General features: G+C 37.8%; 2 protein-coding genes across 2 annotated transcripts; both read right to left on the minus strand.

Moving 5' to 3' along the window:
- Positions 1-11990: 11990 nt before the first annotated feature.
- LOC104603591 (histone H3.3-like) lies at positions 11991-12446 on the minus strand. Its single transcript, XM_010267656.1, has one exon. It carries the CDS (start codon positions 12444-12446, stop codon positions 11991-11993), a length of 456 nt encoding a protein of 151 aa, XP_010265958.1.
- Positions 12447-21402: 8956 nt separating this feature from the next.
- On the minus strand, positions 21403-27567 carry LOC104603494 (linoleate 13S-lipoxygenase 2-1, chloroplastic). Its single transcript, XM_010267545.3, has 9 exons — positions 27076-27567; positions 26702-26970; positions 25750-25987; positions 24437-24754; positions 24281-24366; positions 24052-24162; positions 23005-23306; positions 22500-22766; positions 21403-22392 (listed from the first exon to the last, which is right to left on the minus strand). The coding sequence occupies exons 1-9, from the start codon at positions 27443-27445 to the stop codon at positions 21633-21635; spliced, it is 2721 nt and encodes a 906-aa protein (XP_010265847.1). The 5' UTR covers positions 27446-27567; the 3' UTR covers positions 21403-21632.
- Between the last annotated feature and the right edge of the window lie 271 nt (positions 27568-27838).

The following is a 27838-nucleotide window of genomic DNA, read 5'->3' on the forward strand; positions in this document are numbered from 1 at the left end:
TCCAAATAGACCCAAACAAACCAATGGTACAAAACTGGTGAGCCATTATTGACCCAAACAAACGCTGAGCAGTGGTCCTGGGTTTTGGATGTGAATAACTTTTGTCTTGCATTCCCACAGGCCCCTCTTGCACAGTTGCAAGCAAAAGGACGGTTTCCAACCATTCACCGGTAGCTTCCTTGGTCAACTTCCGGTGTGGTCTCAAAATTTAAAACAATGACATTTACCGGCGGCTCTTAAAGTTCGGTGGTCTTATGGTCCAATGCCCGCTTTCTTCCCATTATTGGCCACCTCCTGCCAATCCTGTCAAAGTGTTTTAATTTCCCACCTAACAGTTCAGGCGTTGGCGGTCTCAAACTTGAAGGGATTCCACAAATTAAGCTTTGAAAAAGGTACAAAGAATAAATCATAGTGTAGAGTGTAATATATGGATAATGAAGGGAGGAAAATATAATGGTTAATGCAATTCCCTTTAATCTCTTTCATTTTCTTCTTCTTAGTATATTACTTTTCAACATCTACTTAACTATTCTGTAATTCTTTAGATATCGACCCACTTGCATATATATTTTTAGTTAGATTTGGAGGAAGTCTTGGGTTAGATGAAGCATCCAAGCTGTATCCCTAGAGTAGAATATTCGGCGTGCACTGAATCCTGACGTCCAACACGTGATATACAAGTATTAATTAGACTATTCAAACTTTGAATGCATACAAGTAAATTAGGGTTTGACTATGATACATAGAAGATATGATATCTGATAAACTTGTTACCTGTCAACTGAAATCATAAATGGGATAGCCAATTAGGTGTTATTTATTAAAATTCACGGGTGAGTTTTGATCGGTCAAAACTCTTTTCATACCATATCTTTTTCGAAATATAAATTTTTCCGGTAAATTAATATTCTGGTTTCCTTCTTTTGATGAGGATTTATTTTAGGGAAAATTGTAGATAGGTATTGGATTAGAATTAATCTAAATTAAAATAAATGTGAACAGATTAGACCAAAATGGTCGAAAATATTCATTAGATTGGACTGGACCTGGTCCATTTGTATTGGCTCACATTGGATTGGATTGGACCAAATCCAATTCAATTGGCACTCCTATTTACTGTACATGTGTGTATTTGTACTCTTTCCAAACTGAGCCTGTCTTAACTTTTAAATGTATCACTTTAACATCTATATTCTAATCAATAGATATGGTGAGGTTACTTTGATGCCACTGGTTTGCATCTGAAGTCCAGAGGTAGAAGAAGATGAATAGTGAGAAAAAGAGACTAAAGTGGCTGTAAAAATTTAGTTTAACCGAGTTAAACTTAAATGTATATTTCTGAAAGTTTTAGGTATACTAAAACGACTCATTTGAATGTTCAGGCCCAAAAAGAGGACCATGAAGATACACGATACCTACATGCAATTGACCCATTGTTTTAAGGAATTCAGTTACAGGATCGGGATTCAAATCCATTTCTGCCACAGATTGCATAGTGATGGAGAAAGAACGTGTAAAATTCTCGCACTGAGAAGAAAAAGCTTCCCACAGAAAAATGGGTCAATTGCCTAGTTTGATACGTTCATTCTCCAAACCTACCGATCTTTATTTACCTGCCATTCTAATCTCCATTGCTGCCGGCTGAACAGAAACAAGCTAGCATTGCTCTCTTTAGAGCCTAGTTTTGAAAATTCTGAACTCTCTCGCATGTATATCTGAAAGGTTTGGTTTTCGGTAGCCTGAATTTCAATCTGTCATCCATAGCATGGTTTTGAAAACTGGACCAGAAGCTCGGATTGGTTGACCCAGGAAACGGTGAGGCAACTGGTTCTATTTCACCTTAAAACCATTCTTGGGCCATAAGCATTGGACGTTGTTCTTTCTCTTGAAAAAAATTCTACGATGCAGGAAGAGTTTTGATCAATCAATGCACCCCGTATCACCTCTTTTATGATACCAGTCGGTAGGGTGTAATTATTTGCAATATTATAGTCGAATCAGTCCGGATATGGTGGGATGGGGCTGTGAGGTCAATGTGAGATGCGTTTCTTCTGTGAGGAGTAAATCTCAATACCCTTTTTTGTAGTTTTTATAGAGCAATATGGGGCTTTAGCAGTTTAGGTAGGGAAGCAATTTAGGCGGGTTTAAGTTGGGCTTTTCTTAAAATTTGAATGGATTTGATCCAAAGCTCTAGCCCAATCAGTGTAAAATGTACATTTGGGTCAAACAAAATATTAAGACCCCATTTGGCGTGTTTTTTTGCATGGGTTGTCGGTTTTTTAAGAAGCCGACTGCCTATGTTTTGGTTTTTTTCTATTTGGTTGGAAAAAAAATATAGTTGCCTAAAGCCGTTGAAAGCTTGTTTAAGGCTATTTTCAAGAAGTTCCAAATGTAGCTTTTCACCTTTTTTTTCAATTCATTTTTACACATAAAGACACACTTTAACCAAAGGGTCTTCAAGTTAATAAGATCTTGAAACAAAAGCTCACATCATCCTTTTGATTGTCAAACTTACAAAAGATTTTTCAAAAAAGATTTACCAAACGACCCCTAAAAGAAAATGAAAGCATGATACAGATGCAACTTGGGAATGCTTGAATTGTTATTCCATCAATTTTTAAATTGGCTTAATCCAAAAACCCAGGCCCAATATAGTATAAACTCTTTAAATTGGAAACCCAACTTACACCTTTAGTCACGGCCACGGGTACTAGTCTCTTATCTACCAGAAAGAAAGCACATATATTGTACTACATACCTCCGATCACAAATAAAGACATCAGCGATCCATGTATGCCTCATATTTCTACCAGGTCATCAACAGTGTAATTTTTGTGGACCACCACCTAGCAGGCAACCATTTGGCTGGTGGTTTAGACTTTAGACAGGCTGCGTTACATTTTATAACCTTAGGCATACACACATTGTTGCTTGCCCCCTACTTCTTTTCTTTCCTGCAATTGATTAAAAAATAATTTTTGGCAGTCATCAACCTATTTACACGTTTGTTTGAGGTGGAAGCTTGAACCGATGTAAAGTTTACATTCCGGTTTGATTTCACATCTGTTTGTTTGAGGTGTTGGTTTACACCGTAAATCAGCGTAAAACTCCACTGTGCCCAAGTTTTACATCGATAATCGGTGGAAATTTATCATCGATAAAATCGATGTAAAATTCCATCGTCTTCCCCATCGGTGTAAAGCTCCCTCCTCCGACCTCTGGTCGTTGCAACGTTCAAACAATCACCAGTATTGCTCTCTATTGGCAATGGTGCAAGTTCAGTCTTCCATCATTTGAGCAGATATGAGGAATGAATGCATCAGTCTCATATCTGCACCATTTTGTTCCCATTTGATGAACAAATCTGAGGAAGAGATACATCGTTCTTCTCCTTTTTCATGGATCTGAGGAACGGATGCATCATTCTCAGATCTGCTCGCATTATTTCTTCTTTTTTCCTCGGATCCGCCCCCATCGTTCTCATCAGTTTTTTATTTCTCGCCATTTTTCTGCTCTGATAATGGTCCTGTTCATCGTCCTCAACATTCCAAAGCACTAACAGCGGTGGCGATAAGAGCTTTCTTTGTTTTTCTTCCTCCGTTTTTTTCTTGCTCTTCGATTCCCTTATCTTCCTCCTATTCTCTCCGCTTCCCTTTCTATCTTCCTTCTCGCCAGTGACCCATCATTACTCATTTCCTTCTCTAACAAAAGCAGGGGAGTTGCAGTGGCGACTGGCGAGTCTTCTCTCTTCGTTCTCACTTGAATCTAGTAAAAACCCCCCTGGTTTTTTGTTCTTTTTTCTTCCTTCCTATATTTCCTACAACATCTCACCATTTCTACCACTCTAATCGTCGGTTGACCACCCTGAACTGCCTCATGGAACAGAGCTACCCGTACCTGTGTTTTTTTATTAATCTGAGACTTCAATGTGCAGTCCATCACCTAGGGCCTAGGCATTATTTATTAGTGAAGTTTTACCTCGATGGAGTGTTATCCAAACACCTGCAAAAGTGCAACATTTAATTTTACTTGGTTTACAATTTCCTGAAAAAAAAAAAAAAAGCAAACACTTCAACATACCCTGGCTTTTCATAAAGTTATACATACAATGGGTTTTGCAGTTAGTCTTAAATATCCCTTCTTAATAAAATAACAGTTTTACCCTTCATTTTCTCACACCGCCCTCACAGCCTTGTACATTCTTTGTATGTTTATAAAAAGAACATCTCTCCATTGTTGTATGTTTATTTTCATGAGAAGATATTCTTAATGTACGGCTGTAAAGGGCTGTGCGAACAGTGTGAATACAGTCTAGTGAGAACCAAATCTGATTTTTCATTTAAGGGGGCATTTGTTTTTCAGATTTTGAGAGGGGGAAAGTTGGTCAATGGGATTTTGGTTCCCACTGACCAAGAGTCCCATATTCTTTTTTCAGATTTATGTGGGGATTAAGGAAAATTTATTTTCCTGGCTATCACTTACCGATACCCATCTCCTAAGTGGGTAAATAACTTTCCCACCTAGGGGGGAAATTTGCCAACACTTGAATGGGACAAAAATGTCATTTTTAATAATGATTTTTTATGGCTAAACTGGTCATTGCGTTATTTACATGAAAAATAAAAGAACATAATAAATGCACTTACCCGGATAGAAACACTTACCCAGATAACTGCATTTACCTGGATAAATAGCTTACCGAAAAGTGAACGGGGGCATAAGAGGTGAAACAGGATTGTGTTCTACCTTGAGGCACCACCATGCAAATCCTACTGTCTTTAAAAATAGAAAACCAGCATTAACTAGTTATCAAGACCTTGAATATATACATTGCACTGAAGTTTATAACAAGGTGGTGAGAGATCCAGGCTAGTATTTGTTTTTCTTATAATAATTTAACCTTAACTTCACATGCCTGCACTTAAACTGGGATTTGATTAATAAAATGGAAGATAATAGAGGTAGATGGACTGTCCTGGCTGATTCATGGGAGTGGCCACTATTGGGTTTCTTCCTGCTAAATTAATAACCAACCTTTCTACCTAGAATTTCTAACAGCGTACGAATACTATTGTTATCATACAAAAAGAACCTGCTGCTACACTTTCACTTTTTCTGGAGCTATCAAACTCCTCAGTAGCAGTAATTTGGAGAAAAGTATTTTCAGAAGTTTTAAAATCTTTAAAGATAATTCAATTGCTTGGTTAAAAAACATGGAATGGGTTTAAATTTAAACAGACTAGTTCTTACAGAAACAACATGGGTACTCATTTTTCTTGAATCTGACATTTGAGATTGACATAGGGAAAAGCACATACAAATAAATAAAACTTTGCACCAAGAAAAACTAAACATCAATGTTTGATGCTTATACCGAGTAGACTACAAGAATGAAAATCTTGTATGACTCCCCACCCTTGAACTTGAATACCAAACCTTTGACTCACCCCATGACCAGTCTTCAATCTCAATTCTCAGAAAGTTAAAATGACCTGGAACAAGTAGTTTGGTCCATTTTCACCGTCGTTCCGCAATACGTACAACATTGTTTAAAAAATTAGAGGTGTAAATCGGGTCTTGACACCTATGGCCTGACACGGTCTGACACAATTTTGAGCCAGTCCGACCCGGTTCAGCACAATGGTTTATGGGCTGTGCTGGGCTTTGAGGTTTACTCCGTGGGCTGGGCCAGCATGGCACAACCAAGTGGGTCGTGCCACCCGTGGCCTATGGCACGGCCCATATATATATTAATAAAATAAATAATCGTTCTTAATTTTATTATACTATTTTATTTACTTATTATATATAAACAGTTGTATTTATCAAAATTCTTATAAAATAAAAATTTTAAGAATTTTTTTTAAATAAATAGCCTGTGGCACGGCACAGGCCCGCACGAGCTCTGGTTGTAGACTATGCCGGGCCGATTCCCCAAAATATCCCAAGAGAGGAAGACATAACCCGAGAAGGTCCGCACTTTGCACGGGCTGCATGCAGGTCATACCATGCCAGCCTAGCACGACTCGTTTTACAACTCTATCAAACATGTTAGTACATGGTCTAACCAAATACTAGCCTATCCCTGTAATTTACCCCGTTTTTCATTCAATCTAGTTTGATTTACACAGGTTATCAGAACAGAGCATAGAGGGGCAAAATAGGGTTTTAAAAATTTAAGGGTATTTGACATTTGAAGTGTATGAAAGATTTAAACATATTCTGAGTTTTCATTACGTTCAATTTTTTAAAAAAACTTAAATATACCTTTAGGCTGACCCCATTGAATTTAACAAACATATCCGTGTTAATGAAAACACACATGTGAAGTCATTTAAAATTTTAAAGGATTGCTTCAGTTTTAAATATTCGGGATATATTTAAGTCAATTATGAAAACTTAGTGCAGATTAAGTGTTTTATCCACATTTGATAATAGAGGATATATTTAAGTCTAGTGGGATCAATCCAAAGTATATTTCAAAAACTTGGGATATGTTTAAGTCAATTTATAATGAAAAGTGTCGCCATATTTCAATGTTCTCCCCAAAAGTAAAAAGGAAAAACGTGTACGGAATTTTCTTAATCAAAATTTCTATTGATTATTTCTACTTCAATGAAAAAAAAACTGTTGACTTATTACCTGAACATTGAAAAATATATACAATCTTCAATTCTTAACTAGAAATCCTTTCAAACATAAATAATTTAAATTACCAAATCTTCAAATGAAAAGAAGAAAACTTCATTCTTTTACATTTCTACTTTGATGAAAGTAATTCAGTTGAAAAGAACATTAGAGCTACCACGAAAACCCAACCAGCTCCTAATTTGTTTTTATTGGTAATCAGATGGAGGCTAAACTTCCGCCATGAAAGGAACTTGCTGAATGGTAGGTTCGACCCTTTTTTTGGTGCTGGTCAAAGTTTTAGAATCTCATAACAACAATTCAATACATTGTTTATCAGTGAGAAATCCTCCAAAATGTGTTCATAACTATTTGGATTTCTTTCATCCGGTGTAAAGTGTAATACTAAGAATGTGGGTCAAATCATATACATGCTTAACTTGTCAAACAAAAAAAAGAAAATCATATCAATGTTAAGGACTGATGACAAAAAATCCAAACACAATTGGGTGAGAGAAAAGAAAGAAAAAGGGAGAGATTAGCTGGTGGCCTGATACCACGCATAAGCAACCATGTACAAATGGGTGGATGTCAGTTTCATGAGCTTGGCCCTTCATGGGTCTCTTACAACACAGAAAGGACAAAATGTAACACCCAATAACCTCTATATTTGCACCAACTCCAACTTCACCTGTTTTAAGTCATTTGACATTTCCATGATGGACAAAGGCCCATGAAATTTTAGCACTATTGATTGTATATTTAGAGGTCGATTTGTTAATAATATTATTTGTTTATCAATTTTTTAAGGAAAAATTTGTAATTAGTAACTAGTATTTTGGGTTTAGTGCTATTTTGATTTTCGAACTTTAAAATGCAACAATTCAGTATCCAACTTTTTAAAACATGACAATTCAATACCTGTCGTTAACTAGCTGTTAACTATTAAGTGGCATTTAAAAAAGACACAAATGCCCTTCAAGTGTTACTTAATTTTTTATCAACCATCTAAATGTTGACAAAAAATTAATAGTCCTAAATCTTTGCTTTTTCCATTCAAGAAAGTTGGGGTCACATTTGAGTGGGCATTCTGGTGACCTCAACTTTCTTGAATAGAAGAGGCAAGGATCTGAAATTGTAAATTTTTTGTCAATGTTTAGATGGTTGATAAAGAAAATCAGATGACACTCAAAAGGCATTTATGTCTTTTTTAAATGCTAATTAACAGCTGATTAACAGTTAGTTAACAGCAGGTACTGGATTGTAATGTTTTGAAAGTTCTGGTACTGAATTGTCTCATTTTTAAAATTTGAAGACCAAAGTGGCACTAGGCCCAAAATACAGGATACTAATTCGAGATTTTCCCTTTTTTTAACTCCAAACTTTATTCTGCAGCAGTCACCTTAATATTTTATTAATTATCCAGCATCGAAAAGAAGACTATGAGAAGACAACCATCTTGCCCCAAAAACCAAATCAAGAACGTCTCTAATACACATCTCAGTCTGCATTAAGAACAACTCGCGTATTTGTTATCGAAAGATATTTTCAATGCACAGTTAAGATCACTGTAGGGCAGGCTATATGGGGAGTGAATGTGAATTCGATTGCTTGGTACTGCCTTTGTTGGTTGATTATAGAAGTAAATTATAAGGACCCGTTTGTATTTTGGAGGGTGTGACATTTGGCTCTTGTTTATTTATTTATTTTGTCATTTCGACCCCTATATTTTTCATATGTTAATCAAATGCCTTGATCGTGTTAACGGTGAATGAGAATTTTTTTTTTTTTTTTTGAAAGGAATGGTGAATGAGACCTAGTGACATGACATCTATTGTTGACATCTAAATATAAGGTTTTGTATTCTGCATATTTGTATTTGTACTGCTTTCAAATTGAGCCTAAGGCTGTGTTGGATTGTAATGCAAATTTATTTGCATTAGTACAAATGCATAGAAGTGCAAATATAAAAAAACTGCAATTTTTTGTTTAATTTTGTTTTGGATTTTAATTTATTTTTCTTTGTCTTAACTTACTTCATTTGTATTGCAATCGAACAAAATAAGATAAACTTTTTTTTAAAAAAAAGGTCAAAATTCACACTCAAATCATTTGCACTGCTATGGTTTTGCATCAGTGCAAATTTATTTGCATTGCAACCAAAGACAGCCTAATGGACAAGATTAATCCATTTCTCTATGAGACGGCTTTGATGCATGGCATTAGTTTTTGAATTGATTTTCTATACTTTTTATATGGTTGAAACCTTAATTAGTATCATTTGGATGGTTGAGAATAGTACGTCGATTTTAGGAGGCCATTTTAACGGCTTAGATTCAGTCTTGGCCATCCAAGCAATCTATACAAGTTAAATACCATATCAACAAATTTACGTTATTAAAGTTGCCTATTACAATCGATGGATCAAATAAAATATTAGTACATTATTTAGATGGTTGGAGTGAGTTGATTGATATTATGATGCCATTTTATATGTCATTTTATTTCTTTGAGATTCTTTTAAGTTATGTTTGGTTCGAAGGAAACAGTAAGGAAAGGAAGGGAAAGACAGGGAAACCTATACAAGGCTTGTAAAAGTTTCCTTATCTTTCCCTTCCTTTCCCTACCTTTTCCTTCAAACCAAACACAGCCTTAAGAAAAATATGTCAGATTTTGGATCAGATTTGGATTTAATCCACAATCATCTTATTGTATTTAAAATAATAATTTTTTATATACATAAAATAATAATTGTTTATTGGAATTGAATTTTAGTTAGATCAAATGGGGTTAAATCCAAGCTAACCCCTAAGCTCAACCTAGAAGCTATATACATACATACATACATATATATATATATATATATATTACAAATATTATATTAATATATAGATGGGATTTTTATATATTTTTATAATAAACTAAACTTAAAAATAATTTAAAAACCATAGTTTTATAATTAATATGAACAAAAATATCCTTGTCCCATGCCTAGAAAAATATTATTATGCTTGGGTGTGGGCCAGACTGGGTTTGGCAACTTATAAAATTGTTAATACATTATCCAAATCTTGTCCGAGATCTTTTATATTTTTTGTTCATTAGGCTACACAGTGGGGGTAGCCCATCCCCATAGCTCTTTCAGGTTCAATATTAATAATTTTTATCTAAAAACAGTTAAAAAACCAAAACAATGCATGCATGGGTTATGCTTAGTTTGTTTCAATCTAATTATGAATGTCACGCTTTCTTAGGAGTACTACTTAGGGGGTTGGGTCAGGTTGAGAATCAACCAAATCCCAACCCGAAGTCTTAAACCTCGAACTTGGGCTTAGATTAATTTAATTATGACTAAAAAATTTAATCTATATATTAATTTAACTATGACTACAACCTAACTTTATATATTTACTAATATTTAAGTAACATTTATAAAAAAAAAATTATAATATAATTAATCCAAATTACTAAATTACTAAATTATTTTTGTAAAAAATTACTAAAATAAAGATTAATTATTTTCAACAACATTGCAATCTTTCCTAATAATAGTTATCAATTTCCATGATTAAGATTGATTCAATGATGTCAAGAGATCACTTCAATGGCCTAGATATTTAGATGCATTGAATACACCATTTGGATGGGTTAGATTGGATGGAATCTTGATATGCCATTTGGACGATTTAATTGAAATAGTTGAATGATCTTTTGAAGGGACCAGGAGGGCTAGGGGTATATCAAAAGATATATGGGTCTTGAAATAGTAGAAAATGATCTTAAGTACTTATAATTTAACAAAAGATATGACATTAAATAAAACAGAATGGCAAATTATGATTGATGGACCCGACCACATATTGTTGGAATAAGGATTATGTTCTTCTTAAGATGCCATGTTGATGGCTTAGAGTTCAGATATTGTTTGGTACATCATTCCTGCTTTTTTTTTTTTTTTGGTTTAGTGTTTCTAGAACATTAAAATTTGGTGCTTGATGGAATGATAGATTAGTTGAAATCTTTGAAAATAGATGGCCAAGATTGATTCTTTGAAAATAGAAGCCATTTTGATAGTTGTAGATTTTTTGTCCTCATTTGGTACACTTTTTGGATGGCTTGGATTTATTGAATCTATACACATCCTAACATTTGGATGGTTTAGATTAATGCATTAATCTAGAGACCCTTTGATGGTCTAGATGTTTGGATTAATTATTTATTATATCACTTTCATGACCCTTTCAAGCATGAGTTTCATGGACCAAATCTTTAGAATCAAAATTGAAAATATCTCATCTAGTTAAAAAGTGAAATTGTCTTTTCAAGTGAGATAAGACATTTTTAGGATTTAAAAAATATTTGACAACTAACATGACAAATATGAAAGTGGTGGCCAAAGGGATTATTTGGCAATTATACCTTAAAGTAAGTGATATTATATATTGACCCGTTGAAGATATGGAGATTAGAGGTTCTAAGGAATTGGGTCCCAGATAGGATTACCGAAGAAGTTAAGGCAACTCCAATCTGGAGGACCCCTCAAGAAGATAAAACAAGATGGAAGATGGACCCTAAAGGAAGTTGCTTAGTCAATTCCACCTATAGAGTTCTATGTCATGGCCAAGAGCCAAATAATGAAAAAGAAATAAGGGTAAAATGCAATAACCTCCCCTCAAATTTCTGATAATCATTTAAACCCTCTTATCATTGTAATAAATACCTCCCCTCAACTTTTGAGAAATTCAACAAAAAAAACCTCCCTTCTATCACTGATTTAGATGGAAAACATCAACATTTACGAAATTACCCCTGAGGCGTCACTTAAAGATTTCATAACATCTCACTCACATTTACTATTCTTTTTATCAGAGCAAAAGAACGTAAACCCTAACACTGACAGGGTGCTATTGCTCAGAATATTCGGCTTCTCGGAATATTCCATCTGTTTTCCAACAACTGTTCTTCACCAGTGACTATTCTTGACTGGTGAATTAAAATAAAAATACAGCTTTGACTATTCTTCACCGGCAAGTATTCCATCCATTTTTTAAAGCTTCCACTGTTCTTCATCAGAATATTTCATTTCTTCCCTAGAGTCAAGGATTCAATTTATTGGAATTCGTCATGGACTAGGAAATTTGTATGCATTAGGAACTCCTCTCATGCATGCATGTATCTTATCCTCAGTGAGTCTTCTACTCCTAAATTTCAGGCGTAGATTGTATGTATATATATATGGTTGTGCCTTGCATAATGGGGAAAAAATGAGATACAAAGATTTTCACATGGTATCAGAGCAGCTTCCTAGATGCCTTTCCTCCCGTGGACTTGCGAGCAGAGCCATCTCTCTGTCTTTGGAAACATCAGCTGCAGGCCCTGTCACAACGGATCCTAGGAGTCAACTGGATGTCCTTGGGCATGATCGTGACTCGCTTGGCATGGATGACACAGAGCTTAGTGTCTTCAAACAGTCCCACTAGATATGCCTCGGCCACCTCCTGCAAAGCCAACACAGCATGGCCTTGGAAACAGAGATTCATCTTGAAGTCCTGAGTGATTTCATGAACAAGCCTCTGGAATGGAAGTTTCCTAATGAGGAGCTCCGTAGTCTTCTGGTACTTACAAATTTCACGGAGGGCAATAGTTCCTGGATGGTATCTGTGAGGTTTCTTCACACCTCCAGTGGTTGGTGCAGATTTACGAGTTGCCTTGGTAGCGAGCAGCAGGATCTGCCTCCACCGCTGGCTCCAACTCTTAACGAGGACAACAGTAGGGAAGATCTTCAAGCCAGGGGCTTCGACGGTGTAGAACCCCAACATATTGCTTCCGCTCCCGCCACCGTCGACCGCTGTAGCACACTGCACAGAGGTGCGGCTCAGTCTGCACTCTGCAATCCTTAAGTTCAGTCTTTGTCTTCAAGATTTCTTACCTTCTCAGTCTGCATCTGCAATCTTCGTTCGATCGACAGTAGGGGCGATCTTCAAGCCAGGGGCTTCGACGGTGTAGAACCCCAACATATTGCTTCCGCTCCCGCCACCGCCGACCGCCATAGCACACTGCACAGAGGTGTGGCTCAGTCTGCACTCTACAATCCTTCAGTTCAATCTTCGTCTTCAAGATTTCTTACCTTCTCAGTCTGCGTTTGCAATCTTCGTTCGATCGATAGTAGGGGTGATCTTCAAGCCAGGGGCTTCAATAGTGTAAAACCCCAACATATTCCTTCCACTCCCGCCAAACCCGAACTGATCCTTTTTGGCTTCCGGTGTAGATCCACGCAGCGCTATGCCGACGACACCCGGCCGACCAGACATTGAAGACGAAGCCTGAGACTGTGACGCACCTCTGGCCATTACTATCTGTTGTTGCAGACAGGCTGATAGAGACGTGTTTTCTAAAGTTGATCAGTTGAGCAGTTGCTGACGAGTCTTGCTGATCAATCACCACGGCTGTCAACAATGACAGGAACGGTGAAAGCTCAAGTAAGTCGGTATGGTGGGGAGAAAGACCCCGCGTTACGACGACCAGGGATGGAGCAGGTCGAGGAAAACGGGGTGGACCCTCTGGCGGACGTGACCGAGGTTCAGCAAAAATTTATATTGTTCAATCATCAGCAGGGCGTGAGGTGGGTGCTAATGCAGTTGTGACTGACAGAGATAGGACCGGATTAAATGGGCTTAATAATGAGTAGTGGCAGTCTCTCGTAAGCATGCTTGATACTTACAAAACCAGGACTAATGAAAAACTCTCTGGTAAGAAAAATTCTACTGATTGGATAATTGATTCCAGGGCATCACACCATATGACTGGAGAAATTAACTTATTGATGGATGCATGGAATATTACACCGTGTCCGGTGTGACTTCCCAATGGGAAGCAAACCACTGCAGTGAAAGAAGGGACTTTACATTTGGGCGGAAATATTTATTTGCATCATGTGCTTTTTGTACCAAGAATGAACAACACCCTTATTTCCGTAGCAAAATTATTGCAAGAGATAAAATGTACTGTCACTTTTACTGACAAGATATGTGTGATACAGGACCAAACCTCGAGGATTTTGATCGGCGTGGGTGAATAGTGTGATGGGGTCTATCATTTTAGAGGAGTAGCACCGGTTCGGGCGAATAGAATAAGAGGTATGGATGAATGGGAGTTATGGCATCGTAGATTAGGGCATCCGTCTAAACAGATATTATCTTTTCTCCCTAAAGTAGATAAATTAAATAGTAGAACTGAAGGAGATAGGCCATGTGATGTTTGTTATAGAGCAAAACAAACACGGAAATTTTTTCCTGAAAGTAAACATAAAGCTGATGATTGTTTTTCTCTAATTCATTGTATTACATGGGGCGCCTATAAAGTACTTGCCTATTGTGGTGCACTTTACTTTCTAACCATTGTTGATGATTATTCTCGTGCTGTGTGGGTTTACTTGTTACTGGAAAAAAGTGAAGTAGCACATATTATTGAGAAATTTTGTACAATGGCAAAACGTCAGTTTGGCAAGCAAGTCAGGACTGTTCGAAGTGATAATGGAACATAATTTAAAAGCTTGAAATCATACTTTGAGACTCATGGCATTCTGCATCAAACTTCATGTGTTGGGACACTGCAACAAAACGGTCGGGTGGAGAGAAAACACAGGCATATCTTGAATGTTGCGAGAGCATTGAGATTTCAAGCAGGCTTGCCCATTGGTTTTTGGGGGGAGTGTGCCTTAACTGCCGGATACATGATAAATAGGACACCTTCTTCTGTACTTGGCGGGAAGACTCCGTATGAGGTATTGTTCGGGACGCCACCTCAATACGAGCACATGAGAGTATTTGGCTGTCTCTGCTATGCTCATTAGAGTCCTCAAGACAAGGATAAGTTTGGAGAAAGGAGTAGGAAGTGTGTTTTTGTGGGTTATCCCTACGGAAAGAAAGGTTGACGTGTATATGACGTTGAAAGAGGTGAATATTTTGTCTCCCATGATGTAGTCTTCCATGAGAATATATTTCCATATGTCACTGGTTCAGAAGCCACTCTGGGAGACAAAACCGGCCCAGCCATTGCACCAGTTGATGCCGGAGTTGATGATGATGTTGTACACAGCCACATAGAGAATAAAGACAGGGGAGTGATGCAGCCGACATCTGTGATAGGGGGAGCCTTAAGAATAATGATGATGGAAGAGAGGAGGAGCATGGAGAAGAAGAGAGTGTGCAGGAAGTGGGAATTGATGGCAGTGATGACAGAATTAATGTGGATCTAGCACCACAAACGGCACCAAAAGAGCAACTTGGTAGGGGACATCGGCATCGCACGCCGTCTATTTTGTTGATGCCCTACGTGACCTATAGTGCTCAACGCTTGAAAGGCCCCATTCACACTCAAGCCAACTCTGAATCAGAGTCCTCAAGTACGACTCCCTATCCCATAGTGAATTATGTGACATGTACTAATTTCTCTGCTAGACATTAAGCTTTCTTAGCTGTAGTCACTGTAGGAGCCAAGCCCACCAACTTTTCTAAGGCAATGAAAAGTGAGAAATTGAGGGAAGCTATGAGGAAGGAAATCTAGGCTCTGGAGGATAATGGTACTTGGACATTGAAAACTCTACCTCCTGGGAAAAAGGCAATAGGGAGTAAATGGGTTTATAAGATCAAATATAATTCAGACGGAACGGTTGAACGACATAAGGCTCGGCTAGTTATTCTCGGGAATAGACAGGTTGAGGGGTTAGATTATAATGAAACTTTCGCTCCTGTGGCCAAAATGACGACAGTTCGCACTTTCCTAGTCGTGGTAGCCGCTAAGAACTGGGAGTTGCATCAGATGGATGTACATAATGCATTCTTACATGGGGATTTGGATGAGGAGGTATACATGCAGTTGCCACCAGGTTTCGCATCTAAGGATCGAACAAAAGTGTGCAAACTGAAGAAATCTCATTATGGATTACGTCAGGCTCCCAGATGCTGGTTTTCGAAATTAACAGCGACCTTGATACAGTTCGGGTTTGTTCAATCGTATCCGGATTTTTCTTTGTTCACTTATTTCAAACACAATGTTCATCTGCACGTGCTGATATATGTTAATGATTTGATTATTGGGGGAAATGATACTGTAGCCATATGAAATTCAAAGAGTATCTCGGTCAATGCTTCCATATGAAAGATCTGGGACCACTCAAATATTTCCTAGGTATTGAAATAGCTCGTGGTTCTAAGGGAATATATTTATCTCAACAGAAGTATGCCCTGGACATTATCTCGGAATGTGGACAGAATCATCATCTTGCGCTGGCCAAGGGCGCTCTAATGGACAATCTGAATCAGTACCGAAGACTAGTAGGGCGATTGATATACTTAACCATCACACGACTTGAGTTGTGCTATTGTGTTCATATTCTAGCCCAGTTCATGCAAAACCCGCGGCAAGAACATTGGGAGGCAGCTCTGCGTGTAGTGTGATATATGAAAAGGTATCCTGGACAAGGTATAGTATTGCGTTCCGATAGCGATCTGCGTTTGTATGCTTATTGTGACTCTGATTGGGCAAGCTGCCCGTTGTCACGATGATCGTTGACCGGCTATTACGTTCTGCTGGGGCAGTCACTAGTTTCCTGGAAAACGAAAAAACAGCACACTATGTTGCACTCCTCGGCAAAAGCAAAATATCGTTCGATGGCTGCAACATGCTATGAATTGAAGTGGATAAAGAAACTTCTATTGTCCTTGGGAGTGGTGCATGACGAACCTGTGCACTTATATTGTGATAACCAGGCAGCCCTGCATATAGCCGCAAATCCAGTGTTTCACGAGAAGACAAAGCATATTGAAGTCGACTGTCATTTTGTTCGCAATGAGCTATGGTATGGGAACTTTGTTACTCGGCATATTCGAACCACAGAGCAATTGGCTGACATCTTGACGAAGGCTCTTGGGAAAGAGAAATTCACCTATTTCCTTGGCAAATTGGGCATTCGGAATCTTCATGCGCCAATTTGAGGGGGAGTATTGGAATTCGTCATGGACTAGGAAATTTGCATGCATTAGGAACTCCTCTCATGCATGCATGTATCTTATCCTCAGTGAGTCTCCTACTCCTAAATTTCAGGCGTAGATTGCATGTATATATATATATATGGTTGTGCCTTGCATAATGGGGAAAAAACGAGATACAAATATTTTCACACAATTCAAGTGAATCTGGAAGTCTAAACCTCTTCAAGATATTTAGCTATATGCATAAAGTGCGTATATGTTTTTAGAATCTTTTCTATTAGCTTCAATGATTATTTTGTAGATATCAGAACTTTATAACCTTTAGCTACGGACAAAACTGTGGCTATACATCAGAAAAACCGTAGCTATAGACCTATAGCTACGATTTAGCTATGGGCTGAAAACCATAGTCTATGTTCACGTGGCTATAGCCTATAGCTACGGTTCAACTAATTCATAGCTATAACTCATCTATAGCTACGGTATCTGTCCGTAGCTAAAGGATGGATGGAAACCATATGAACCTTTAGCCATGGGCTAAACCGTAAACATATCTAAATCTATAGCCACGGTTTTCTATAAAACAATAGTTAAAGTCTTCCATTTATAGCTACGGTTTGTTATAAGACCATAGCTAAATGTATCAACCTATAACCACGGGTTTTCAATTACTAAAACAGAAGTTAAATATTTTAACTTAAAAAAACCGTAGCTAAAAGATGTAATCTATAGCCACAATTTCTTGAAAAATCGTAGCTAGATATGCCAAGCTATAACTACGATTTTCTATAAAACCGAAGCTATATATATCAACCTATAGCTACAGTTTTTGAGAAACAGTGGCTAAAAGCTGAAATCTATAGCCATGATTTCTTGCAAAACCATAGCTAATTGTTTGAATCTAGAGAAAAAATGTGGCTATATTCCAAATAAAATAGTAAAATAACAACAATTGGAACAGCCACTTTGAAGCAACACCTGTTTTATTCATACATCACATAAAAATTATATAATAATTTTTAGCAAATTGTTATATTATTGCAATAAGAAATTACTTGCCATGTATAATTTGAATACATCCATTGTTTAAAATGTATTACAAATGTAAAATTTCCCTTAAAAGGTTCTAAATACAAAAGAATTATCCCTTGTCTTTGGCCATTCTTCAAGAGTCGCTCGTCGCATCTTTTACCTACAAAGAAAAACAAAAAGATATTAAAACAAAGGTTAATTTGATGATCTAATTAAATATGCAATATACGATGAAAAAATTTTCTTGTAGTAAAACATTTGGTAATAATTTTTCTATATTGAAAATAATATTTGGATTGTTGCCAAAGGTCAATTTTCTTGAAGTAACTTGGACTTCCATCCTTCAATTCTTTTCTAACAATTTTTCTTGGAACCCCCATAACTTGTTTGATTATACTAGTAGTAGATGCACTAACTTTAGGATGAACAAGGAAGCAAGATTTCTCTTTATTTACCAATTGACCTGAAGCTTGTTCATATGCGGATAGAAAAGCCATTAAATTTTGCAAACATCTTTTATCACATCTTGCAAAAATCATCGTATCATCAACAAACAACTTGTGAGAAATAGGTTTGCACCCTCTAGGTTAATTGAAATAAGGAACATGGCCATTTGAGAAAATGATGCTTAGCCATCTATTAAGAACTTCCTATACAATAATAAAAATACTTGGAGACATAGGATCCCCTTTCCTTAGTCCCCTACTTGATTTAAAATATCCCACAGGAGAGACATTAATCATCATAGAGAACCAACAATCAAATACGTAACTATAAGAGATCAATCCAGATAGAACTAAAACCAAATTTCTGAAACACTACAAAAACAAAGTTCCAATCCAACCTGTTGTAGGCTTTGGCCATGTCCAATTTAAACATTACATTCGCACAGCTTCCTTTCTTGCCAATTTCATTTGCTAATTCTTGAGAAAATCCAATGTTGTCATTTATGCTTCCTTTATTGAAAACACCACTAAATACTCTTTCATTCCATTCGTGCAGATGCTTCCTGAGATTCTTCAACTTCTCAACAAGAATGAAGTGATTCTTAAGATATGGAACAGCCACATTCTTTGAAATCTAAAAGGCTTTTGTCCTGAGGTAAGCTCATCAGTAATAGTAACCAGAAGTGGGGCATGGTCTAAGAATGATTGATTTAGGTGAAAAACTCTGTAGACTCAAACATCCATGACCAAGCTAAATTGACCAAACAACAGTCTAACTTTAGGCTATGTTTGGTTTGAAGGAAAAAGTAGGGAAAGGAAGGGAAAGGTAAGGAAATCTTTACAAATCTTGTATAGGTTTTTTTACCTTTCCCTACTTTTTCCTACAAACCAAACATAGCCTTAGGGCCTTCAATGAAAGGCTCCGTAGTAGCAATTATGGAAACTTTGTGAATTTTAATAAACTTTTTTAATTAGCCCATTGATTTTTTATTTCTAATACCTCTAATATTCCAAAATAAAGAGACCAAATCAGCCCTCCACAATGTCCCACAGCACATCCCCACTGTGTATTGGGAACATCTCCCAATGATGATATCATCATTTCTAGTATTATCATGGGAGATGTTCCCAAGACACGGAGGGGGGGTGTTGTGGGACGTTGTGGGGGGCAATCTTGTGGGGGCTGATTGGGAACCATTGATCTTACCTTTAGCGGGTCTCCTTGTTCGTTTTTGTCGAACCACAACCTGTGGTTCAAAGTCGTCTGATCAGCCAACTGACGTGCCAGAGACTCCTCCGCGATTGAGATATTGTCGACGTCCAACTACTTTTCTCTCTGCACCTCCAATGGACTAGGCACATTGGTTTCACAGCTAATGATTTGAACTCCATTGTTCTCTTCGTCACTTTGGCTTTTTTGCCATACAAGTTATGGCTCCATTAATTTTTTTATTCAAGCTCGCTTGGAAGGTTCTCAATTGATTAATGCTCACTGCCTTTGAGTTAACTGCCATTACTTTTCCATCTGCTGATTTAGGCCTGAGACTGTTAATCCATGATGCCCCAATAGCCTTTGCACTGGCTCCTCTTGTTGTAACTGCACTTAGAGGAGTTCCAAATACTTGGTGCAAAGCTTCTTTTACTGCACTACCTTTGGGTTGTTCATTATTTATCAAAATCCTATCACCTGAACTCTTCTTTGGTGAAATTTCTTTGACTCCAAATTTGCTAAAATCTCCCATGGGATGCCACTCAGATCTTATTACTTATTTGTTCTTCTTCTCTAAAATTTGTTTCTTTTTCTCAAAAAAATTCTTCCTTCTTTTCATCACTAGACTTCACCACCTCTACCTTGTCATTCATGAGGTTGTTTAGTTCTTTGTTCTTCTTCTTGCAGTCTTTGGAGATGTGACCAATCTCATAACAATCATCACAGTACAAGGGTATGTTCTCAAATAATTTTTTGAAAGAAACCTTCCTTACCGATCCTAATCCAGACCTTCTCAACCAATGGCTTAGAACTATCAATTTCTACATAGACTCTAGCAATTTTTGCCATGGTACACTGCAATGTTGAAATATGAACTTTCTGGACCCGTCCCATGTTCCCGGAAATTGATCTAATGAAATTCTCGTCTGGGTTGAATAAAGGAGACCATTTAAAGAATCTGAGAAAGCCTTTTAGTTAGACCACTTCTTTAAGCCACACTTTCACAAAGTCTTCCTCGCATTGGAAATGTAAGAGCAAGTCTGTGAAATCAATAACTGAGATAACCACCGGCACCACCTCTTTGAGGGAATGAGGGAAAATTTGAAAGGCTCACACATCTTGGTAGTTTCTTCATGAGTATTGGGTGAAGGACGGAGGCTTACCCTAATTCGAACTTGCTCCAAGGCACACGATTCTACTACGACAGCAACAAAAGATTTATTTCTCTGACGTGGGAGGAGACGCCATTAGAACCATGCCATTCGAGTTGCGAGATGTGAAAGATTTCTTCAATTTGTTGCAAACAAACCCACCCACATTGCTATCGATAAGCATTATATACTTGTATTACCTGACCCTAAGAATTGGTCCTAAGGCTGGAGCCTAGTTGACCTTAAGATCAACTTCGATTTCTCCAATTCAGGCGTGGGATTGGGCTACTTTAGGGTCAGGCCTGGGTCCATCCAAAAGTAAGAAAACCCAAAGTATTGGGCATAAGCCACAAGCCCAACTCAAGAACCAAAAATCTAAGCCCATTTTATGTAAAATTGTGGGCTGGATCAGTTTGGGCTTAGATTGACTCCAACTAAGTTGCACCCTAGTTTATTTGGAGTCAATGAATTCTTATTTCTTTTAGGGTAAAAGACTTGAACATACTATAAGTCTTCATAAATTGACTTAAACATACCATAAGTCTTCATAAATTGGCTATAAAAAAAACATTAATATACCTATTTACAAAACTCAGGGTGTATTTAAGTCTGCTGTTACCCTTTCTTTTATCTATTAGCTCATTAGCAAGAAATTAGCACCATGTAAGGAGAGGTTTAGGTTTTAAATCTTGGATTCTATTCTATGAAGCCAAAACATTTCACTCACATTGAAAGCAAAACTAATCTTTTTTTTTTCAATAACTAGAATAAGTCATTAGGCTGCATTTGTAAATCTCTGTTCAGGGTAAATTTGCATTCTGGTTCATTTTTCCTGCAACATTACATTTGTGCATTGACAAATGTCAGACCAACTCATTTTTACATTGATAATAAGATGTAAAAGTACATCAATAAAAAAGAAATAAATTTGCACTCAAGTGGGCTTTTGATAAAAAAAAAAACATATTTTATTGGAATCCGTATTTGCATCCATTACAACTAAAAGTCTCATTGATAAGAAGGTAAATTTGTCAGTGCAAAACTAGCCCAACTTCGAAATTTTTATGGACCATTTTACACTTTACCTATTTGCATTCCCACTTATTTGCATTGTTTCCAAATGCAGCTTTATTATCACATTAAAACATACAAGATTGACGTACATGATCCAATTTTAAATAGAGATGCTGTTGGGAATACCCATTCCTGTTACTCCAGGCTTAGAGGTTGGCTTCAAAAGCTCATAGGGCACGACACCAGCACCTGTTCTATTCTTCGACTTCAAATCTGCATTCCTTGCATCAATAATCCCTTCCAGCTCCATCATTCTTCCACTAAAACGTTCATATGCTGCTGCTATTATTGGATCCTCAGACCACGATGGCTCCATTGTAGCCCCCATATATTCCTCATCTACTGAATGGCTTGACAACACATCCAAGATAGCCATCACCTTGGTTGCTTGAACTTTTGAAGGGAAACAACGCAAGAGAGCAAGCTCTGGTTTCTCGAGGAATTGCTTGAACTCTGCTTCTGTTGGTTCTTCAGTGGGTATGTTTGTCCTGGCGATAGATGGCCGGTTAGGGAAGTAGCCGGCAAATCCATACTGACCAAAGTTTACAGCAGCATGGTGACCAGAGGCAACCCAGATGATAGTAGTCAATATCTGGATAAGATCATCCTGAGTTTTGAGGACTGGCCACCATGGCTCATCTTTCTTGTCCTCATGGCCCTTGGTTCGCACTTCGGTCCACCATCCCTGGAGTTCTTGGTCGGATTCAATTAGGCTGGCTTCCGGGTAGTAGTGATTCACATAGTCACTCACCCATTGCTTGATGGATGACCAAACCACAAGACCATCTGCTGCATAAGGGTAGTCCTCGATTGTCAACTTTACACCATGATCGCTTGTTGGATCCTCAACTGCCATTCCTCTGTGAAAAAATTAAGAAATATACAACTAGTTAGGGAAAATGCATGGGTGAAGACAAGGCTGTTTGGCACTTGTGTATCGATCATTGTTCCTGTAAAATTTACGCACCTTCTAATGAGGTCTGCAGGCAAAGCCTCCATGTCAAATCTCCAGAGCTGGTCATAGGCCGCAGAGCTCAGCTCTATAGAATACTTGCCTGGAGAGAAGCCACTCTCAATGATACCGCCTCCATTGATGAGTGATTCACGGGCAAGAGCATTGATCTCCATTGTGTATCGAAAATGAGGTAGCAACAATCTATAGATTGGGTGCATTCCACTTAATTGTCGATTTGCTGCGATTATGTAAGGCTCCGTGCAACAATGAGTCCTCAGCCTGCAAAATCATCAAGCAAATTTCAAAAAAAATAAAAAATAAATTTATGGATCAATGTATTAATTAGGGATATGGTGATGTCATGGGCCAAAACTACGAATCCTAATCTTCCTTATTGCTAAACAGCTTCTGAAAGCATGGTTTAGATGATAAAGATAATGATGATGATAGCATCCCTAATTATCTCATCACTTCTGAGGAATCACGTCGATCTTGTATTCGAGGAAAAAAGACTTACCAGTGACTGACAAGTTGGTGATAGCCAGAATCATGGGCCAAAACATGGGCTTTAGCTAGCCTCCATAGCCAACAATTAGTGGCATCCCAACTAGGTGTGAACACTTGCTTCCACTGAGGCTTGTATTGGGTGGGTGGCCGAGTGAGCTCAATGGCTAATGGTCTTAATGTGTTTTCGTGTGTAAGCATGAACAATGTTCGAGATCCATAAAGTGTTGTTCCTTCTAGCTCTCTTACTTTGTTCACATAAGGCAGGAGCAAATCATGATAATCTAACACAAACAGTTTCTTTTGCTTTATGGCCTGCAAGCACAAATTACAGAATTTCAAGCTCAATGACGAAAAATCCACAGATTGTCATTAGAACAGCAAAATTGATTTTGTACTTGATGCTTACTTCCTAAGACTTTGCTTGTTTGCTGGGGATGCAAATTTTGCACCCAGTTCAGGTTTGCATTTGTTCGTTTTGTAGCTACATTTACATTTACCTGATGCAAAATTTACACCTTTTGTCTCATTTGCCCTCATTGGAATTTCAAATATGAAATATTTGCATTTTTCTCAAATTTGCACCTATTGGCAATGTAAATTTTGCATTCCAAAATCTAGCTAGCTTGTCTTGGGCCTCTTGGCTGCTGCTTCATCTTCTTTTATTGCACCCATTTGAATTTCAAAATTTCCCATTTTCTGGCTTGAATTTTATTTTATTTTATTTGTTTCAGGGGTGAGGATAAAGCAGGGTGCACATGAGGTCTACCAACCTTACCACAAGCTCGCATTATGGGTTTCATCCCACACCTCCATATTTGAAGAGATAAATTTTGACATATTAGTTGATTGGTCACAAGTTTTCTGCATATTATCATGTCTTTCCTGTTTCATAATCGAACCCTTAAAACATTTATAATTTACTCATATAGTGCCGGTTTATTAAACTCGACTCACAGTGGAGGTGCCCAACTGGTTGACATTTCTAATAGTCATTAGGCACAAAGAAACGATCCTTAATCAAAGTATTGGAATTATATAAACAAGGGGTTCATCTTACCTCTTCAATGGTCATTATGCCTTTGATCTCTCGCTCAACAATTTCTTTTGTGATTTTACTCTCTGGTGGGCCATAAATTTTAGGGTCGAGTTTACTCTTCAATGGCCATTCCTGCACAATTTTTGTTCACACTTTGTTATCAATGAAATAATTTAACATATAATATATACTCTAAGCATGCCTAATTACCATCGATATATAATAAATGACATTGATTTATGCTTCATACCGTGACCAACTGAATGCTTAAGGGGTTAAGACCAGCCAGAGTCTGACGTGCAAATTCCTCATCTCTGAACCAAGAAAACTTGTCTCCTGCAAATAATACGAGTAAAAAGAATTAGATAGATAGATAGATAGAGAGAGAGAGAGAGAGAGGTCTTACTAAGTATCATTTCAGGGACCTCAAATTGGAGAAGTTCGTCTCCTCCATCTTCTATAGCCTTGACCAGCCTTGGTAGAAGCAGACTGAAAATTCCTTTATTAGGGGTTTTAATGTTAAACCCTTCATTGAAGAGAGAGTCTATTTCTGTGAAGTATGGAAAGCCAAGGCTGGTATCAATGAGCGACATCTCAATCTGAGGAAGCAGAGCATGTAGCACTGATTTTAAAGTCTTTGCCGAGAAGCTTAACTGCTTCACTTCCGAGAACGTTTCATCCCTTGGCACATAAACAGTACTGCTACGTTGCTCTGAATTTGGGTCTGCATCATTTGTTACATGTTAGACTGAATTTTGATGTACGTAGTATGCTGATGACAAATCTTGAGAAAATATAAACAGCAAATCTCAAGCTTAGTCTTCTTTTATCTATCAGCTAGTTGGTGTGGGAGGAATGGTCCAATCCGGTCCGACTTACATTTTATGTCCTACTGACCTTATTTATTCACCCAATTGATACTGCTGGATCAAAGAAACTAAGAACAAAATCAGAATGATCAAAATCTGTACAAGAAAACAATTTTATTTTATTTTCTGGCTGCAGATCATTTACAGCCTGGCCTAGCACAGAAATTTTCGAGCTTCAGCCTGAGCCCAGCCTCCACATATTTATATAAATATGTACTTTTTGTTATATTTTATATTATATATAAACATATTATACATGTAGACAACGCTCCTGAAATAGAGACTTTTAAACTGCACTCCACCTCAGAATTCAGATTTGAATTATAGACCTACAATAATTCAAATTTATAAACAGCTCCACCTATAACATCCATGAATTGGCATCAATTTCGAGCTGGCACTTACCCTGAACTGTACGGATTTCTGGGGAGGACTGAACGGTAAAAACCCCTTTATAATATATGATATTTTCATATTTAATGATATAGACGAAAAAATCGAGCCTGGCTGGGGCCATTGCCATAGCCCTTATCAAAAGTGTTAAGCCCAGCCCGGCCTCATAATAATCCCTATAATTGCCATCTTGTATTACTGGTATTGACAAAGCTCAATGGTTTTAAAATCAGAACAAGACATTAAAGATTATGTTTAGTTTAAAGGAAAAAGTAGGGAAAGAAAGGAAAAGGTAGGAAAACCTTTACAAACCTTGTATGAGTTTTCCCATCTTTCCTTTCAATTCCTACTTTTTCCTTCAAACCAAAGACAGCCTAACAGTTAATAAGCTTAAATGCCCAGAAATAACAAGAATGGTTGTTTACAAATAATCATACTCCATGGTTCCGAGATATACCTTTCTTGCAACGCTCACGCCCTGTTCTGCAACGCCTAGGGTATGGGTGCTTCTTACCACCCAGAACTGGTCGAGCCAGATCATCGCTCTTGTCGGGATCTCCGAGATCGTTATATTTGTCATAGTCATAGATCCTCTCAAAAGTCTTGCGTTCCCCTGTTCCATCGCCTCGTAAGATCTGCAGCTCCTTCTCCCTCAGCCTCTTCAGACCATCAGGCGTCCGGGATGGCAAGTAGGACTGCGCCATCCATACAGGGGACCATTAGTGTTGAATGATGGTGATTACTGAAAGCTACATTGCAATAATATATGGATTCGACTATGATATGAAAAAGATATAATAATATCTGAAAATTTTTTAACCAATGAACTGGAATCATAAACCTGGTAGCCAATCGGATGTTATTTATCAAAATTTAGGAGTGAATTTTGATTAGGGGTGCAACTTGGGCTCCCGAGCTCGAACTGGCCCAACTCGAAATTTTACACGAGTTGAGTTTAAATTTTCGGCCCTCAAACTAAACTGGAGCCTAAGAAGTTGAATTTTTTTTTTTGGGCCAGGCTCGGGCCTAGCCCTTAGGTAGCTCAAACCCGGCCTAAGCCCGGCCCAAACACAGGGGACCATTAATGTTGAGTGATGGGGATTGGGGACCATACTTATAGGTATGTATTTATATATAGTTCCAAGGTCTCTACAGTATGAACCCCATGGATTGGATTAAATTAATAATATTAAGGTCAGCATATTTTTTTATTTCATTAAATATCAAATTATCCATCAATACAAAAATTAATTGGAAAAATTAAAGAAAACCGTCCTTGTGTTTTGATCGTAAAAGAACTCTCCTAATAGTAATAGTGTTGAAAGAAAGGTGGAAATACCTATCTTTTGTTAGAGAGAGAGAGAACTATTTTACTTTCACATTAAGGTGAAATAGAGAGAGAGAGAGACCTTGTTAGTGAAGAAGATCCTTTTCTGTGGGTTGTCAAACTTGCTGTGAACCCAAGACTCGCAGTTAACGTTAACAGGGCCAGTAGAAAAGCCATCAAGAACAATGTTTTTGAGGAACATCTCTTTGTGGTGTTCGTTCTCCACGAAAACTGCGCCTACTTCCCCAAAACTCGCCGGAACCTTGAAGTTGGCCTCGTACTTGAACCCCTCATCATTTTTGCTTACTGTATGTGCATACCCCTTGATCGTCTCCTTCTCCGTCCCCGTCTCTTCATCAATACACACACATGTAGATCAGTATATATATACTTTAATATTTTATGGGATTAATTCGTATATACATTATATATGTTGCTGGGCAGCTCATTACTTACGTGGATCAAGCTCTGAGCTAACGAGCTCCAAAAGGAGAGTTTTACCAAGCAAATCTGTTATATCATCGAGCCCTCGCTCCAGGCCGAGGTTCGACAGCACTCCACCCACGGTTGGCTGCACCGTAACGACGGCCTTAACCGTGATGTTCTTACTAGTTTTAGTAGAAGCATCGGTGGTCGAGGTGGAAATTGCCCTTATCTTACTAGAGAGGGATCTAGCACGAGCACCAGAGCTCTTGTGCTGTTTATGGAGAGAAGGCCCTCGTCCTACTTGCAGTGAAGCGCTTCCATGGCTGGAGAAGAAGGACTTCTGCAACAAAAACAGGGGCCGATTGGTCGACTCCAACTGATGCACCTGAGTCTTCAACATCTTTGCTTATTGCTGCAGAATGTTGAAGAAGATAATGGGTTGTGGCTGAATGCCTAAATCCGGTGGGGTGGTTACCAGCTTGGTGCTGGTGGTGGTGGTGGTTGTGGAGTGAAGATTTCAGTGGTTTATATGGAAGGATTTGGGGATTGCACGTGAAAAATATTTGAAAATCGATAGGAGTTTTTTCGTTTTTTTTTTTTTCGCTCCAGAAAATCGAAAGGAGTTCAGCATGATAATTTTCTTCTTTAGAAATGTATAATATCTCCATCCACATCGAGTATACGCGTCTTATGCTCCCATCTCATCTTATAAAAATTCTCTTTACCCATGGAATTAATATTTTGTCTTTTTCATAATACACTGACGTGTTCAATAATCACTGGGGAGTCCTGA

Source organism: Nelumbo nucifera, chromosome 2 (genome assembly GCF_055504915.1).
Source record: "Nelumbo nucifera cultivar China Antique chromosome 2, China Antique-T2T, whole genome shotgun sequence".
Classification (NCBI taxonomy): domain Eukaryota; kingdom Viridiplantae; phylum Streptophyta; class Magnoliopsida; order Proteales; family Nelumbonaceae; genus Nelumbo; species Nelumbo nucifera.